Here is a 13,968-nt window from a genome sequence, read left to right as displayed (position 1 = left end):
GCGCTCACTTTATAGTTAGCGTTATAAACGGCCAAGTCTAAAAAACCCACCAGACTATGTGCCAAACCGTGCACCCTGCTCTAGTTAAGAACTAGCGAAACCGGAATACACGAAACTTTTGCCAATACAATGGCCCAGACAATAACGCCATTCACCAATATTGGTGGCTGCACCTAGAGAAATATGCCTTTATTACCGATTTCCCCAAAACATGGTCAATTGGTCAATTTTCTCAGAACTTTCCACTAAGCGAACTTTATCTTTGGTGTTTTCCAAGTATAATCATAAGTATGAAATTTTGAAATTCCATGTTGCAATTAATGGCAAAGTAAGTTAGCAATAAAAGCCAAAGATAAAACAAGTAGTCTCGATAATTAAATAGACATACTTATTTTTAAACATATTTTATGATAGTTTAGCATAGTTTTAGCAAAACAATAGCATACAAGAAAACTTGCTGCCAACAGACTTTGCTTAGTATATGTACGTTTTTTATAAATACAATTTCAAGAACATTTACATTTTTTTATACACGCGGCAAGGTATTCCGTCTGGATATAAAAACTATATATATATATTTTAAAAGACACATAAGTATGGCAGATTATTCTGGGGAACAACAAGACATATCTTTGTTTTCCCATTCAACAGTGCCATGCATAAAATGGGACTTTGATGTTCACAGACTGCTGATACTATATTCCATTTTGAAGATATTTTACAGCGATGATACCCTACACTCCGCTGTGTAGGGTATACTTTAGTAGAGAGCGACAACTTGTGTTGTGGCTCCAATAGAATTAGTTTAGTCGTTGTGCGACTAGCTGTTGCAGTAGTTATTGCTGTTTTTGTTGCACGTTTAGTTAGCCAGCAGCGTTTACCGGTTAGAGGCGGGTTTTTGACTTTATGCAATGCAATTAACTACGAAACAGCAGGCGGAGATGGGCGGAGGGGGGAGGTGGGAGGCTAGCGGTCGCGAGAATAGGGAACGCTTATCGTTTTAATCGGGTGAACCACCTCAAACCGCCCCTGACACTTCTATTATACGATCCGTATTCATTGCAGGCCACTCGAATGCCATTTCAGTTTCAGTTTCGATTTCAGTTTTATTTCGCTCGATTTGTATAAATACAAATGTACATCTGCATAACTTGATGCACAAACACAAAAATTGACGTCTGACTCAACCAGTTACAGATGCGGTTCAATGCAGCTAAGCTGCGGCCTAAAATACATCCATATTTTACGTTCTATATATATATATATTTTTAGGAGGTGACTGCTTTAATTGACTGGAGCATTGTCAGATCAGTTAAAAATGTACGCGTGATATATATTCTGTATGGCAAGCTAAATACTTAGTAGGTGTTCCGATGAATGTGTACTTTCGTACGTCCAAGTGAATTTAGCTTAAGATTCGACATGTGCATTATCTGAACTGCAATCAGTCCATTATCGCTGGAAATCTAATCCACTGCCAAGCACTCTCCTTGCGAAGTATGCCATGTTTATCAGGTAAACTTTGCCATTCTTATCGATGGCACAATTTGTCCGGACTTAAGATCATCTAGGTGACAACTGCACACCTATCATAGTCTAGATAATTTATTAAGAACTCGAAAACTGGCATGAACTGGGAATATTCCATCTCTTGGCTAATGAATAGTGACAAACTTCAATTAATGCTCAACCCATCAATTAGGCGCACGCACATATGATCCAATCCATTCCGGACGAGCCATGCAATCCGATAGGATCCAAGCACTAAACCGATCCGGACTGATCTTTAAACTCGTTTTTTTGCGTTGTCATTTTGAGTTGACTTTACCAAGTCAGCGAACCATGCTGCGCAAAATGAGACTCTGCAATTGAAATGTTTGTCCAAATAAAAATATATTAATATTCAGAATATATCAACAAAAATGTAAATTTTTACCGACTGGGTCTAGAATCTAGCTAAAACTGGCTCCAACGTCCATGACCGAAAACGCTACCAGCTTGAACTGGTAATCGGACAATCGGACGGACGGACGGACGGACAGACGTCGCGGCAGACAGACACATAGCACTCAATATTTAACTCGCATACCAAATATTTTGCGTTATATACTATACGGCAAATTAATTAAAGCGGCCTGAAAGTCTTTTATATTTGATGTCCATTAATGGGGTGCGACGGGTGCCAAAATATATATATATATATATCAAGACAACATAATACTCTGGCTGAGGGTATTTAACAAGTGAAATATATACAATGGAAAAATAGAGTAATCAAAAGGAAACACTTTTTAATGGAATAGGTATACATAAGAAACAATAATTCCTTATCAATAAAGCAATTAAAATTCATGCTTTAGTCAAGTCAAAAATATTATGCTTTTTTTCATAGATAAGGATTAAAAACACAAATATATACTACGTTTCAAGTGTATTTGAAACGTCGCTTTGCAGTAAACCAGAATTTTGCTGTCAACATTACTCCCAAGACCTTTAATTCCATGGGCGCACAGCATATGTACATATGAAGAAGAACCCGACCAATTAAAGCCACGAAGTCAAGTGGAAATTTCATCTCCGCATTGGAAACAGTGTCTGTAGAAGGACTAAAGCCAGGAGGGTATCAATCATAAAAATATGTATATTAATTTTATAAAAATAGCATTGATGTGTTTATTAAAGAGCATTTGGCTGCTGGGCACCGATTCCCCGAAAAGGCAATTGAAACTGGTTAAAAAAGATAAATTTCTCTAAAAATTTGTTATATAAGAGATACCTAAAATTATCATATACTATCTACTAATGGGATCAAAGATAATGATCATATAATCTAAAAACAAATTATATATGTCAAGATAAGATATGGTATCCCCATCAGTTTATTCCAGCTAAGCTGATCTAAAAATTCCAAAGTTTTAGTGTTAAAGTATAATTGCATTTCCATACGCACAGAAAAACTAACTCTTAAATTTTATGGTGCATAAACAGGGCAAAAACATACAAAATTTGTATGTGAAATTACATTTGTATAAAATGTTTTGACAAGACAGCAGTTAAAACTTAAGCTTGTTTTGCCTAGTTATGTATGTTGTTTTTGCTGTTTGAGCAAAAACTTGAGCATAGCTCCATACATTTCAGACACATGTCTCTAACGAGTTTGGTTGAGCTTTAGTAACAACCGCAAATCATTCAAGCGAAATCTTAACAGGTGATCGACATCTATTAAGGCGAGAATAGTTTTAGCTTAATGCAGTAAATAAGCACTTAAATAATTAAAATAGCTACCACAAATAAAACGAATCATCGAGGCAAGGAAATTGCCGCACAATTGACATTTCGAGGGTCATCGATGACGGGAAAATACTCGAGATCTCACAGAAATAAAAAATGTAGACCGCGAATTCGTCACGAGACTCGAATTATTTGGTTAAATTGGAGTGTTGTACTGGATTGGATTGAGTGATCGGGGCGAGGAGATATGGATGGGGTTTAAGTGATTGAAGGCTGACTACCATTGGGTCACGGGGTTATACGAGTTCTGGGTTTTTTCTCTGCTCTGTTCACCGGGTAGGGAAAAGGAAAAACATTGCCATATTCGAGGCGGTCATAAAAACCAATATTAACTGCGGAACGGGACGGCCAAAGTTGGCTATCTTAAATATGCCTTTTACAATGGTACTAACCATAATATCGGTGCTAATCTTTATAGCAGCCAGAGGCTTTAAAATGCGACTTTTGTACCAAGGCTCCAAGGAAAAGATAAGATTGTCCCTGGGAGGAGGACAGGCGGGAATCTCCGCTCCAACTTTGGACAAATAGAGCTGTCAAATCTAAGGCATAAAGCTCAGCAAATCACATGCCGGTTTAAAGAGTCCACACTAATACCGTATAATTCTATATATATACCTGCATATATACCGTGTGTCGGGCGGGCGAGTCCCATTGATACAGATTTATGGGCTGGAGTGCGACCATTTGGGGTGCGTCATCCACAAGGTGTTTTAATAACTTAATTGGTAATATTCGTTCTGATCACAGGCAGTCGTGTGCGCCGCTTTATGAGTGCGCTTTAATTCGCAAGTCGGCAAGGGAAAGTGCCAAAATCAATTGCCCCCGTCGTATATAGGGGTATTTTTAAAAATTCCATTATTCCCAAAGCCGGGGGCTGGCATTCTGCATCGATATATGTACAACTTCATGTACTATACAAAAAAAAACATGTAATAAACAAGAACATTTTTAACTTGTTTGCACAACTCATTGGAAAGTGTGAAAATTGGTAAGAACTTTTAGCAGGCAAATACGCTCTTTTTCTGTTGCTCCCCTCTGATCTCATACGAATCACTTAATTGTGGCACTTTGCAAATATGTGGTCCGGAGTGAATTTCCTAAGAACATCTGGACAGGTGAACCTGGAACCGGAGACAAGCCTTTAACACGTGATTCTGATATTTATACACAATATTTAAGCACGCTAATTTTTGCAAAACGGAAGTGAGTTGGCTGCATCGGCTTGGGAAAGGTTCGCCGGATTGTTTTGGGGCAGCAAAACCAGTTGGATGCCAAAATCGCACTGCTTATACATAAATAATATTGCTACTGTACTCTGACCGCGAGTAAACAGAGTAATCTTACAAATTTTGGCCCCTGAAATGGTTAGATGTGATAAAACTCGAAGACCTTAAAGTTGGATGCTTTTTCGTAGTTTCTTTCAAGTGCCGAACGCAAACAAAATATGTAGAGGGAGATGGTAAAATGCGGTCTACATTACCTCATTGATAAGATTAGGATTTTAGATGAGAATGCGGAATGCGGAAAGCTGAGGTAGGGGAGCGTGGGAATTTCCATGAGGACAAAAAACACATTAAATGCCAACCAAACAAACACTTTTTTATTTTGTTAAATATATACATATGTACGCTTAAAAGTGACACTGTAAGTAAAGATAATTTTAAAGTATAAGTATCTGTTGATATGGTAATAATGAAAATGTCTTACGGTATTTACTAATTTCTTGATGTTTAATTTAATTTAATTTGTTAGTTAAGGAAATATGATATGTATGTCAAAGCTTAGAATAGTTAGAAACCAAAACTTAAATTAGCAGATCTGTTCTCAACCCAATACAAACTTTTGTTGACCAATAATATATATTTGTAATTATTTGATTTTTAAAGTTCCCAAAGTTGACCGCTGATATTACGCCCTTTGATTACATTTGCGATTGTTATCGGTCAAGTGTTTCTCACATGCGACGCATGCCCAACGTTTACAGCTGCCATACAGGAAAGTATTGACATCGGTTGAAAACGAAAATGTTTGCTCAGCAGTGGCAAACACAAATATCGCTTAGCAAATTCCTGGAATATTTTCTTAATAATACATTAATAATAACATAATGTGTAAGAATTTTTTCTTTACTATGTAATGCACCGGAAACAACGGACATCAGTAATTATTCGTAATAGTAATACTAATTCGTACTATGTTAATAGAAGGGAGAAGGCAAAATTTACATTTTTTTTCAGAAAATCCGAATTTTTTGATTGAAATAATTATTTTTATCAAAGATTTACTGATTTTATTGATACATTTTGAATTGAAAATTAAATCTTCACGGCTAATGTTCTAAAACAAAACGGCAATAAAAATCAGGTGTATGCAGTATTTGTAGTCGCTTTCCGGGAATCCTTGCCAATTAAAATGATTGTTCCTTGTGGACCATTCAGTTCCAGGCTCTCGGCGTGATTGATTAATCTTAATTATTTATTATTAATTATTTAATCTTTAATTATTTTAAATTTGAAGTTCGCAATAGTTGGACTAAAAATGTACTTCAGTATTTTGTTGTGGTATATTTTAGAACGCCGCAGTTGGTCACACTTTTTGAACAGCTGATGGGTGCTCTGTCTCAGGTTCGCGAAAAAAATCGCAGCGTTCTTTGATAAGATAACAGAAAATCCTCGAAACACCCAACAAATCGAAGAGATTAACCGAAAAAAGCTAATGGCGGAAGGCGGTCGAACCTCGCCCAGTCGAGAAATGTGATTGGGCCGCTGAAGCAGGCAGCATCAGCAGGATTGCATAGTTATCCGGTTGGAGCAGCACCCCCGCAGAAAAATGGACGACAGCGAACTGATTTGGCACGAGATCGGAGTGGATCCGCAGCATGTGTGCCGGGCGGGCGGCGAGGGGCGTTTCCAAGTGATCTGCGACAAGGCCTGGCTGCAATCGCTAGAGCGGAACAGGCGGCTCACCCACTTTCCCAGCTGGCCACTGTTGGATCGCAGAGCCTATCCCACGGGACAGCTGGAGCATCCGTGGACCCGGATTCTGGTGCAGACGTACCGCAAACAGCCGCAGTCGAGGGTCTACCCGCTGCCCAGGATCTCCGCTGAGGCGTCTGCGTCGGCGGACTTGCCACTCTCCTATTCGCAGGCCGTGTCCTTTGTGGCCCACAGCAACTTTAAGCAGCTGTGGGAGGAGGCCTACAGGAAGTACAATGGCGCCCATGTCAAGCTCTGCAAATCTACGCCCACGGCATCCGCGGCCAAGCCACCCAGTGGCCAGGGGCAGGGACAACTGCAAGCTCATGATGTGGTGCTCAAGGAGCTCATCCAACGCGTCTACCAATGCCCCGTGCTGCACTCTCAGTTGGATCGCGAGGGAAATGGTGACCCAACCACCACTACCACGTCGAATTCCCAAGGCAACTGTCACGCCAACGTCTTGCCCGCCCTGGTGGCCATCGAGTCCTCGACACACTTCAGTGTCTTCTTTTATCCACCGGCTCTGGAATGCAACCTTTACGATTGCATCACCTTCAGTCCGGCACTGTTGGGAAAGAACTACAATAAGACACTGTTTGTGATCTACCAGATCCTCCAGCTGGCCAAGCATCTCCAAGGACAGGGCATCTTTCTGGGCGATCTGCGTCTGCAGCATATCGTGCTGCGCGAGAATCTCTGGCTGCAAGTGTTACCCCGGCTGCAGTGCAATCTGCTGGAGGATGATCCAGCCGGCGAGGATATGTCGCCACTGACGCCCATGGCCAGCGAGGATTTGGGAGAGACGGGGGATGCGCAGCAGCAGCCACGGCCCTCCAGCAGCACCATGTTCGACCTGCGATTCGCCTACGATCCCGCACACTTCAATCTGCGCGAGTATGCCGAGATGTGGTGTAATGGTCAGTTGTCCAACTTCGACTACCTCACCATCCTGAACAATGCGTGTGGCAGGAGTCTGACCAATGCCGCCCACCACCACATCATGCCCTGGGTGACCGACTTCAATGGACGCGGAGGAGCCAATTGGCGAGACTTGACCAAGAGCAAGTATCGCCTGAACAAGGGAGATGTGCATCTGGATCTCATGTACGCCCATGCAAGTCAGCATGGAAGCGGAGACGGCGGCTACCAACCTGTTGGCGATCAGGCGCCCCACCACGTCTCCGACTTTCTCTCCGAGATCACCTACTTTGTGTACATGGCAAGGAGAACGCCCCAGGCCATTCTCTGCGCCCACGTGCGTCCCATCTGGGTGCCGGCCGAGTATCCGGTGTCCATTCAGCGTCTACAGGAGTGGACGCCAGACGAGTGCATACCCGAGTTCTACTCAGATCCCATGATCTTCAAGAGCATCCACGAAGATCTGCCGGATCTGGAGCTGCCCGCCTGGGCCACCTGTCCCGAAGACTTTATCTGCAAGCACCGCGAGGCTTTGGAGTCCCAGTACGTCAGCGAACGACTGCATCACTGGATTGATCTCAACTTCGGGTGAGTATTCTTTGGAACAATACATATATATATATAACTTTAGGGACTTAAAGCACATGACGATTGAAAATTTTAGATTGTTATGTGTTCACTGCTTAGAAAATATTGATTTTGTCTTTCTGTCACTAATTTTCCTATATCCCTCAGATACAAACTAAGTGGCAAGGCGGCGGTTAAGTCCAAGAATGTCTGCCTCACGCTGGTGGATCAGCACAGGAATCTCAGCCAGCGCGGCATCGTCCAGCTGTTTGCCAACGCCCATCCTCCGCGCCGCTATGCCACGCCCTGGTTTAGCAAAACCGCCCCCAGGCTAAGCCAACTGTATGCCAGTCCCTCGAAGCGTCTGGCCAAAAGTACGGAGAACCTGCAGGCCGAGACTGCAACTGGATCGTCCCATCTCTCGCTGCGTCTGGGCGACGATGGATCCAGCAGCTCTGTGCACAGCAGTTCGGCCTCCGCTTCGGCTTCTAATTTCTATGCGATTACAAACTTTATTGAACTGCCGGAGAACTACAATCCCGCGCTGCTGCTTCAGAATCTGGAGACTCTGGAGGCGTTCTATGCGCGCACCTTCCCCCAGCAACGACCGACGGCTAATCCTGAAGAGAAAATGATCAGCAGTGATCTTCTATTCGAACAGAACTCGGCGGATCACTCTTTTACAAATCAGTTGTTCGCCAGTGGCGGAGAAATCACCACAAAATCAAAGAATCTGCTGAGGGAGAAACGGAATTCACTGCAGCAACTTGTGAGTGGCAGGAGGGAGCGTGATCTGCAAGTCCTAGGATGCCTCATGGTGGAGCTCTTCGCCATGCCACGTTTGCGTCCGCTTCTGATGGGAAATGGTTTGAGTGCCGCCTTCGAAGCTCGCCTCTCCGCCTGTCGAACGGTGGCCCAGATGCATCGCCAGGAGTTACCCAAACCAGTGCGTCGAGTGGTGCGTCTGCTGCTGCAACTGGAGGATGCCGGAGAGGAGGATCAAGGGCTGCCACAACCGACCAGTCCGGCTCAGCTGGTGGAGCCCATGTTCGCCAACTTGTTGCTCCCGTTTCCCAGCCACTACATGGCCGTGTATGCTCTAGTGAGATCTCTGCACGCCTTCGAGGCCAATGCAGTGCTGCTGGAGCTGCACACCCACTTCAGTTGCAAGGGCGGAAGGGAGTGCACCAGGTACACGGAGATGGACCGCCAAAGAGTGCTATTCGAACGGAAAATCGCCGAGTGTAAGGTCATGTCGTGCTGTGCCCATGCGAAGAGGCTTCTCGAACCTGTGGCCTTTGCCTACGAGCAGTTTACGCCAGTGGAGTTGCTGCTGCCCCACATCATCGATCTGTTGCGGGACGAACGTACATCGATCTTGACCGCCTGGAACTTGTTCGATCCCATAGCGCAGGCTTTGGGCGTGGCCCAAACCCAACAGCATCTGCTGCAACCTCTGCTGAAGCTGTACGACGTTGAGGGGATCACTTCTCCGGAGGATGGTGGTGGCTCCAATGGCTCCAGCAACAGTGGTGGCCATCTACGCTTCTCCGCCAGCAGTTCGTTCAAGTCGAGGAAGTCAGTGAAGCTGTATCACCACAGTTTCCTGCTCCGTTTGATCGTTCGCTTCGGACTGCGGTGCTTTCTGCATCACTTTATAGCACCGCTCATAGAAGCCGTTGGTGGCTACAAGGAACCGGAACAGGGCAATGGCTATCACTACCACAGTGGCGGCAGCAGAAGGACGAGTAAGAACCTTAACTTTGCCGCCGCCGAGGAGGAAGTGCAGCACGTAAGTGAACCAGAAGCGCAGAAGCCCGACATCGAAGAGCTATTCACCTTCGAGGATGATCATGACAGGGCGTCCATCCAGGACAGCAAGTCCATCGACTCCTTCGACATGCGTCCCAGCACCAGTGCCGCCAGTGCGGAGGAGGCTCGCGAGTCGGACGGATCGCCGGATAAACTGGTGATCAATGAGCTCATCTACGGAGCCAGAATATCGCCGGATAAGCTCTCCCTAAGGGAGGGTCAAACGCCACCTGCTCTGGTCCCACCTCCACTGGGACCACGCTCGCCCACCATCGAGATACCAGTGTGTCCCACTGCCGGTGGCATTCGTCGCAGTTTCCAGCTAAGCGCCATCGATTGTGACATCGGTTCGCGCAAGAGCGTGGACAGCTTTGAGCTGATCAGTCAGGCGGTGGAGCAACTGCCTCCGCCTGCCGTCGACAGCGAAGCGGAGGCCACGGACTCCCTACAGGCATCCGTAATCTCTCGGCTGTCGGAGGCCAAGGCCGTGCAGAACAACCGCATCAGCGAGATGAGCGCCGAGAGTCTGGTGTGGCTGTCACATCGCCTGGGTCCGGTGCTCACCTCTCGCTTCATCACCAGGAATCTTCTCAAGCTGCTCTCGCTGTGCTACGTGGGCCAGGAGAACCTGCTTCCGGAGATGGACGATGGTGGCTTTAGTGGCAGCCCCGAGGCGGCCAACCTCAACTACTTCAGCATTGCCAATGCGAGGGTCGTCGGGGATCGCAGTGCGGCTAGAGTTCTGGAGTGCCTCATGTCCATAGCGGGTGAGTAATGCACAACAGCAAATGGGCATAAGTGATGAGCCAGTTAAAGGGGCTTTTGAAATATTCCCAATGCTTTAAGACTTTGTAAAAACCAATGCTTACTTCCCTTTTAAATCCAATATGAGTACCCTCAGTAAAGAATTTATATCATTGACTGCGTCCATGTTCTACTTGTATATGCAAAGAAAATATTACTCATACCTTATCAAGTTATTTAACTTAAAGTCATTGAAAAAAACGGATGAAAAATAATTTAAAAAAAAAATTGAAAAATAGATAAGATAAATGTGATAAATATCTCAAATTAAAATTAAATTAAAAAAATTAATTGTAGGTCTAAAAGCATAAAAAAGCATAGAAGAGCAATGCATTTAGTCAAAAAAAAAATCATTAATAAAAATATTTTTATTTGATTTTTAAACTATTTTTTGCGTACTATGATTTTTTTAATTTTCCCTGACTTTCGAAACAAAAATCGCATTTTTTTTCTTCTACATAAGTTTAGATTTGTAATGATATAATCAAACAAAAGAATAAAAAATATGTTTTTCTTAAAATTGAAAAAAAAAAAACCAATTACCAGAAGCTGATGAAATATACATAACATAAGTGAAGTGGGAAACTAAGCTTAACTAAGCTTATATTACATATATTGTATTTAAAGTCCATGTTCTAATCCTGGACCCCCTTCCATTCCAGCTCTCTATGGTGAAAACTTCCTGCTGCTGCAGTACTTTCCGCACATCAGCGAACTGATTGGACTGTGCTCCAAACGCATAACTGGCAGCCTGGAGGGAGCCATCATCAGTTCGCTGCAGCTGCTCAAGTACATGGTTCCGTGTCTGACCGATGCCAGCATTATGGAGCATCTGCAGCACATCCTGCTGGAGGCCATTCTTCTGCCCATACTGCGTCTGTTGAGCTCCACCAATCTGCTGATGCCAAGTGGTTACCTGGGACGCTCGTTGCTGGCACGAAAGTTTATCGACGCGATTTATGCTCTAAGTGTACGCCTGGGATCGGACATGACCCGCGAGCATCTCTGCCAGTCGCTGCTCAGTCCGTTCTTCCTGATCTTCAACAAGGCGTTTGGTCTGCCAAATGATTTTGCCTGCGATCTGGCCAATCTTTCGCTGGTTGGCGGTGCCTCGCAACAGGAACGTGCCCTGGCTGAGTTGAGGGATGTCTTTGGACCGGAGCTGGCGCACACGGCCTATCTATGTTTCCTTCGTTTCCTGGGCGAGGCCAACATGAAGCGGACTCTGTCTAATCTGGAATTCGTACTGACACTGTGCCACGAACACGAGCAACCCAGTGGTCATGAGCCGAGCAAAACCCAACTGGCGACCAGTGTGAGTTCAGGACAAGATGTGGACACTGTAGATGCCAGCTGCCAACTGGCGGCAAATAGCTTTGGCACCCAGATCGTTGGAAATCGCCTGCAGGTGGCCAGGAACAATGTGGAACTGATCGACATGGTGGCCTACAAGCTGGACCAGATGCCCAACACTCGGCATCTGAAGGGCAACTGGTTGGCCTACTGGCGCAACGAGACGACGCGCAGTGAGAAGGACAACCAGACGCTCAATCTCAAGCAGATACGGCTGCAGTCCTTTGTGGGACACACCAACTCGGTGAGGGCCATCTATGCCCTGGATAATGAGAACAGCTTCATTTCCGCCTCCAAAGACAAAACCGTCAAGTTGTGGTCACTGCGCAGCGAGGGAGATGGCCGTAAGACCAGCGCCTGTCAGTTCACCTACACGGCGCACAAGAAGTCCATTAATTCGCTGGGCTTCCTGGAATCCTTGCGCTATGTGGTGTCCTGTGACTCGGGCATTCATCTGTGGGATCCATTCATTGGCAGACCTCTGGGCATCCTCGATGCTCCTCGTCACAGTGCCGTCACGGTGGTCAAGTGCCTGCCGTCGCATTCGCCGCTGGTAATAGCCGGCACAGCGGAGTCCACGGTGAAGATGGTCGATGCCAGGAGTTTGGAGTACGTGAACGAGTGGCGGGTATGCAATGCGGCCCTGCCCAATGCCACAGTTCGTTGCCTGGCGGTGGCTCCGTCTGGGAATTGGCTGGCCGCAGGACTCTCATCCGGCGGCATCGTTCAGCTGGACACGCGCACTGGGATGGTGATCAACTCGTGGCGACCCATGGAATGTGATTTGCTGCAGTTGACGGCGCCGAGTGATCAGTTCCTGGTGAGCTCCGCTTTGGATCACAGCCTGGCCGTTTGGCATGCCCTCGATGGCATCATGCACTATCAACTTAAGTGAGTTTTCGATCTTATCAAATTGGTTAGTGTCTAATAGTGTATTATTATTTTGAATAGACCTCCTCCGGAACCCGCCCATTTCCTGCAGAGTGTTGGCTCCTCTTTGGTCTATGCCACCACTGGCAACCGTGTCGGCGTCTATGCGGATGTGGCCCATTGCCACGCCTTCAACACGATCACCAAGCTGCGGTCCGAGACATTCCGGGGTGTGCTCACCTCCCTGGCCGTTTTGCCCCTAAATCGAGCCTTTCTCGCAGGCAACGAGAGCGGCAACATTGCCCTGCTTTGCTAGAATAGGGGGGCTATTGCTTGTACCATAATATGATATTATAATCTAGTTTATTTTATATCAAATTGCACCAAATATTACTTTAATGAAGCCAACACAGAGACCTACTGCCTGACCAAATGAACCTATTTATTGAGTTAGAGCGCTTGCAACACAACATTTGAATTTACGACCGCACAATTAACCACTTTTAGCAACGTTCTTCAACCATTAAGAATTTAGTTCTTTTACTCGAAGCTATAATTACACCATGTAAGCATTCCACATCCACACTTTGTGTATAGTTATATTTATGTCTGTACAAAAGAAGACAAAATTGTATTTACAAAATATCACTTAAGCTGGAAAGAGGTCAAATATTTATATAGAAATATACGAACGCAATACAAAAATAACCACTTAAACGTTGTTTGATTTTTTTTTAATCATTCCAGCATTTAGTTTTTCTCTGTGTTTTAGTTTTTATATCGAAAATTTTAGATCTCGATTTCAAATCGACTTTTCTGTTAGGTTTTAATTTTCCCATTTATATAATTTTTTTAATTCCAATTTTTGTAACCGTAAAGTTTTATAACAGTTTCGAACGAAAATATAGTTCGTTGTTCCAATTTTCTGGTCACAGGATTATAATTTTAAGGGTTTTTAACCTTATTTTAATTGTATACTCTTTATTATATAAACGGTATAGCTTAGTTTATTTGTACAAAAATCAAATTGGAGAACGCCGCTGATCGGAGAATTATGCAATTAAATTCTATCATTTGAGTTCCATTGATTGACCGCAAGGGTATTCAAACTACATCTTACGGATTTATTTTAAATTATCGTAAACGGAAACATACTCATTGCACTGCCCTGTGAATATCATATACGCTATGCAACTTTCGATCGAAGTCGTAACCCTGAAACCAGTTTGCGGGACGCAATCGCAATGATTTGCTCGTTCAATTTTCGCTGTGCGCTCTTTTCTTGATTTCCTTTTTCGCATCGCCTTGAGCTGGGCCAATGAACTGGCTGGGAGCAGCAGCAACAACAGCACAGCAGCAACATCCCAGCAGCAAC

The 13,968-nt window shown here is 44.6% G+C and overlaps 1 protein-coding gene across 1 annotated transcript; it reads left to right on the top strand.

Moving 5' to 3' along the window:
• The first annotated feature begins 5,876 nt into the window (after positions 1 to 5,876).
• Positions 5,877 to 13,301, top strand: LOC108138197 (WD repeat-containing protein 81). The gene is made up of 4 exons (XM_017260315.2): positions 5,877 to 7,775; positions 7,923 to 10,333; positions 11,033 to 12,614; positions 12,675 to 13,301. Exons 1-4 carry the CDS (start codon positions 6,121 to 6,123, stop codon positions 12,907 to 12,909), a joined length of 5,883 nt encoding a protein of 1,960 aa, XP_017115804.1. The 5' UTR covers positions 5,877 to 6,120; the 3' UTR covers positions 12,910 to 13,301.
• The last annotated feature ends 667 nt before the right edge of the window (positions 13,302 to 13,968 follow it).

This window comes from Drosophila elegans, unplaced genomic scaffold (genome assembly GCF_018152505.1).
Source record: "Drosophila elegans isolate 14027-0461.03 unplaced genomic scaffold, ASM1815250v1 contig_814, whole genome shotgun sequence".
Taxonomy (NCBI): Eukaryota; Metazoa; Arthropoda; class Insecta; order Diptera; family Drosophilidae; genus Drosophila; species Drosophila elegans.
The sequence above is the reverse complement of the archived record's forward strand: the minus strand, read 5'-3'. Positions and strand labels throughout refer to the sequence as shown.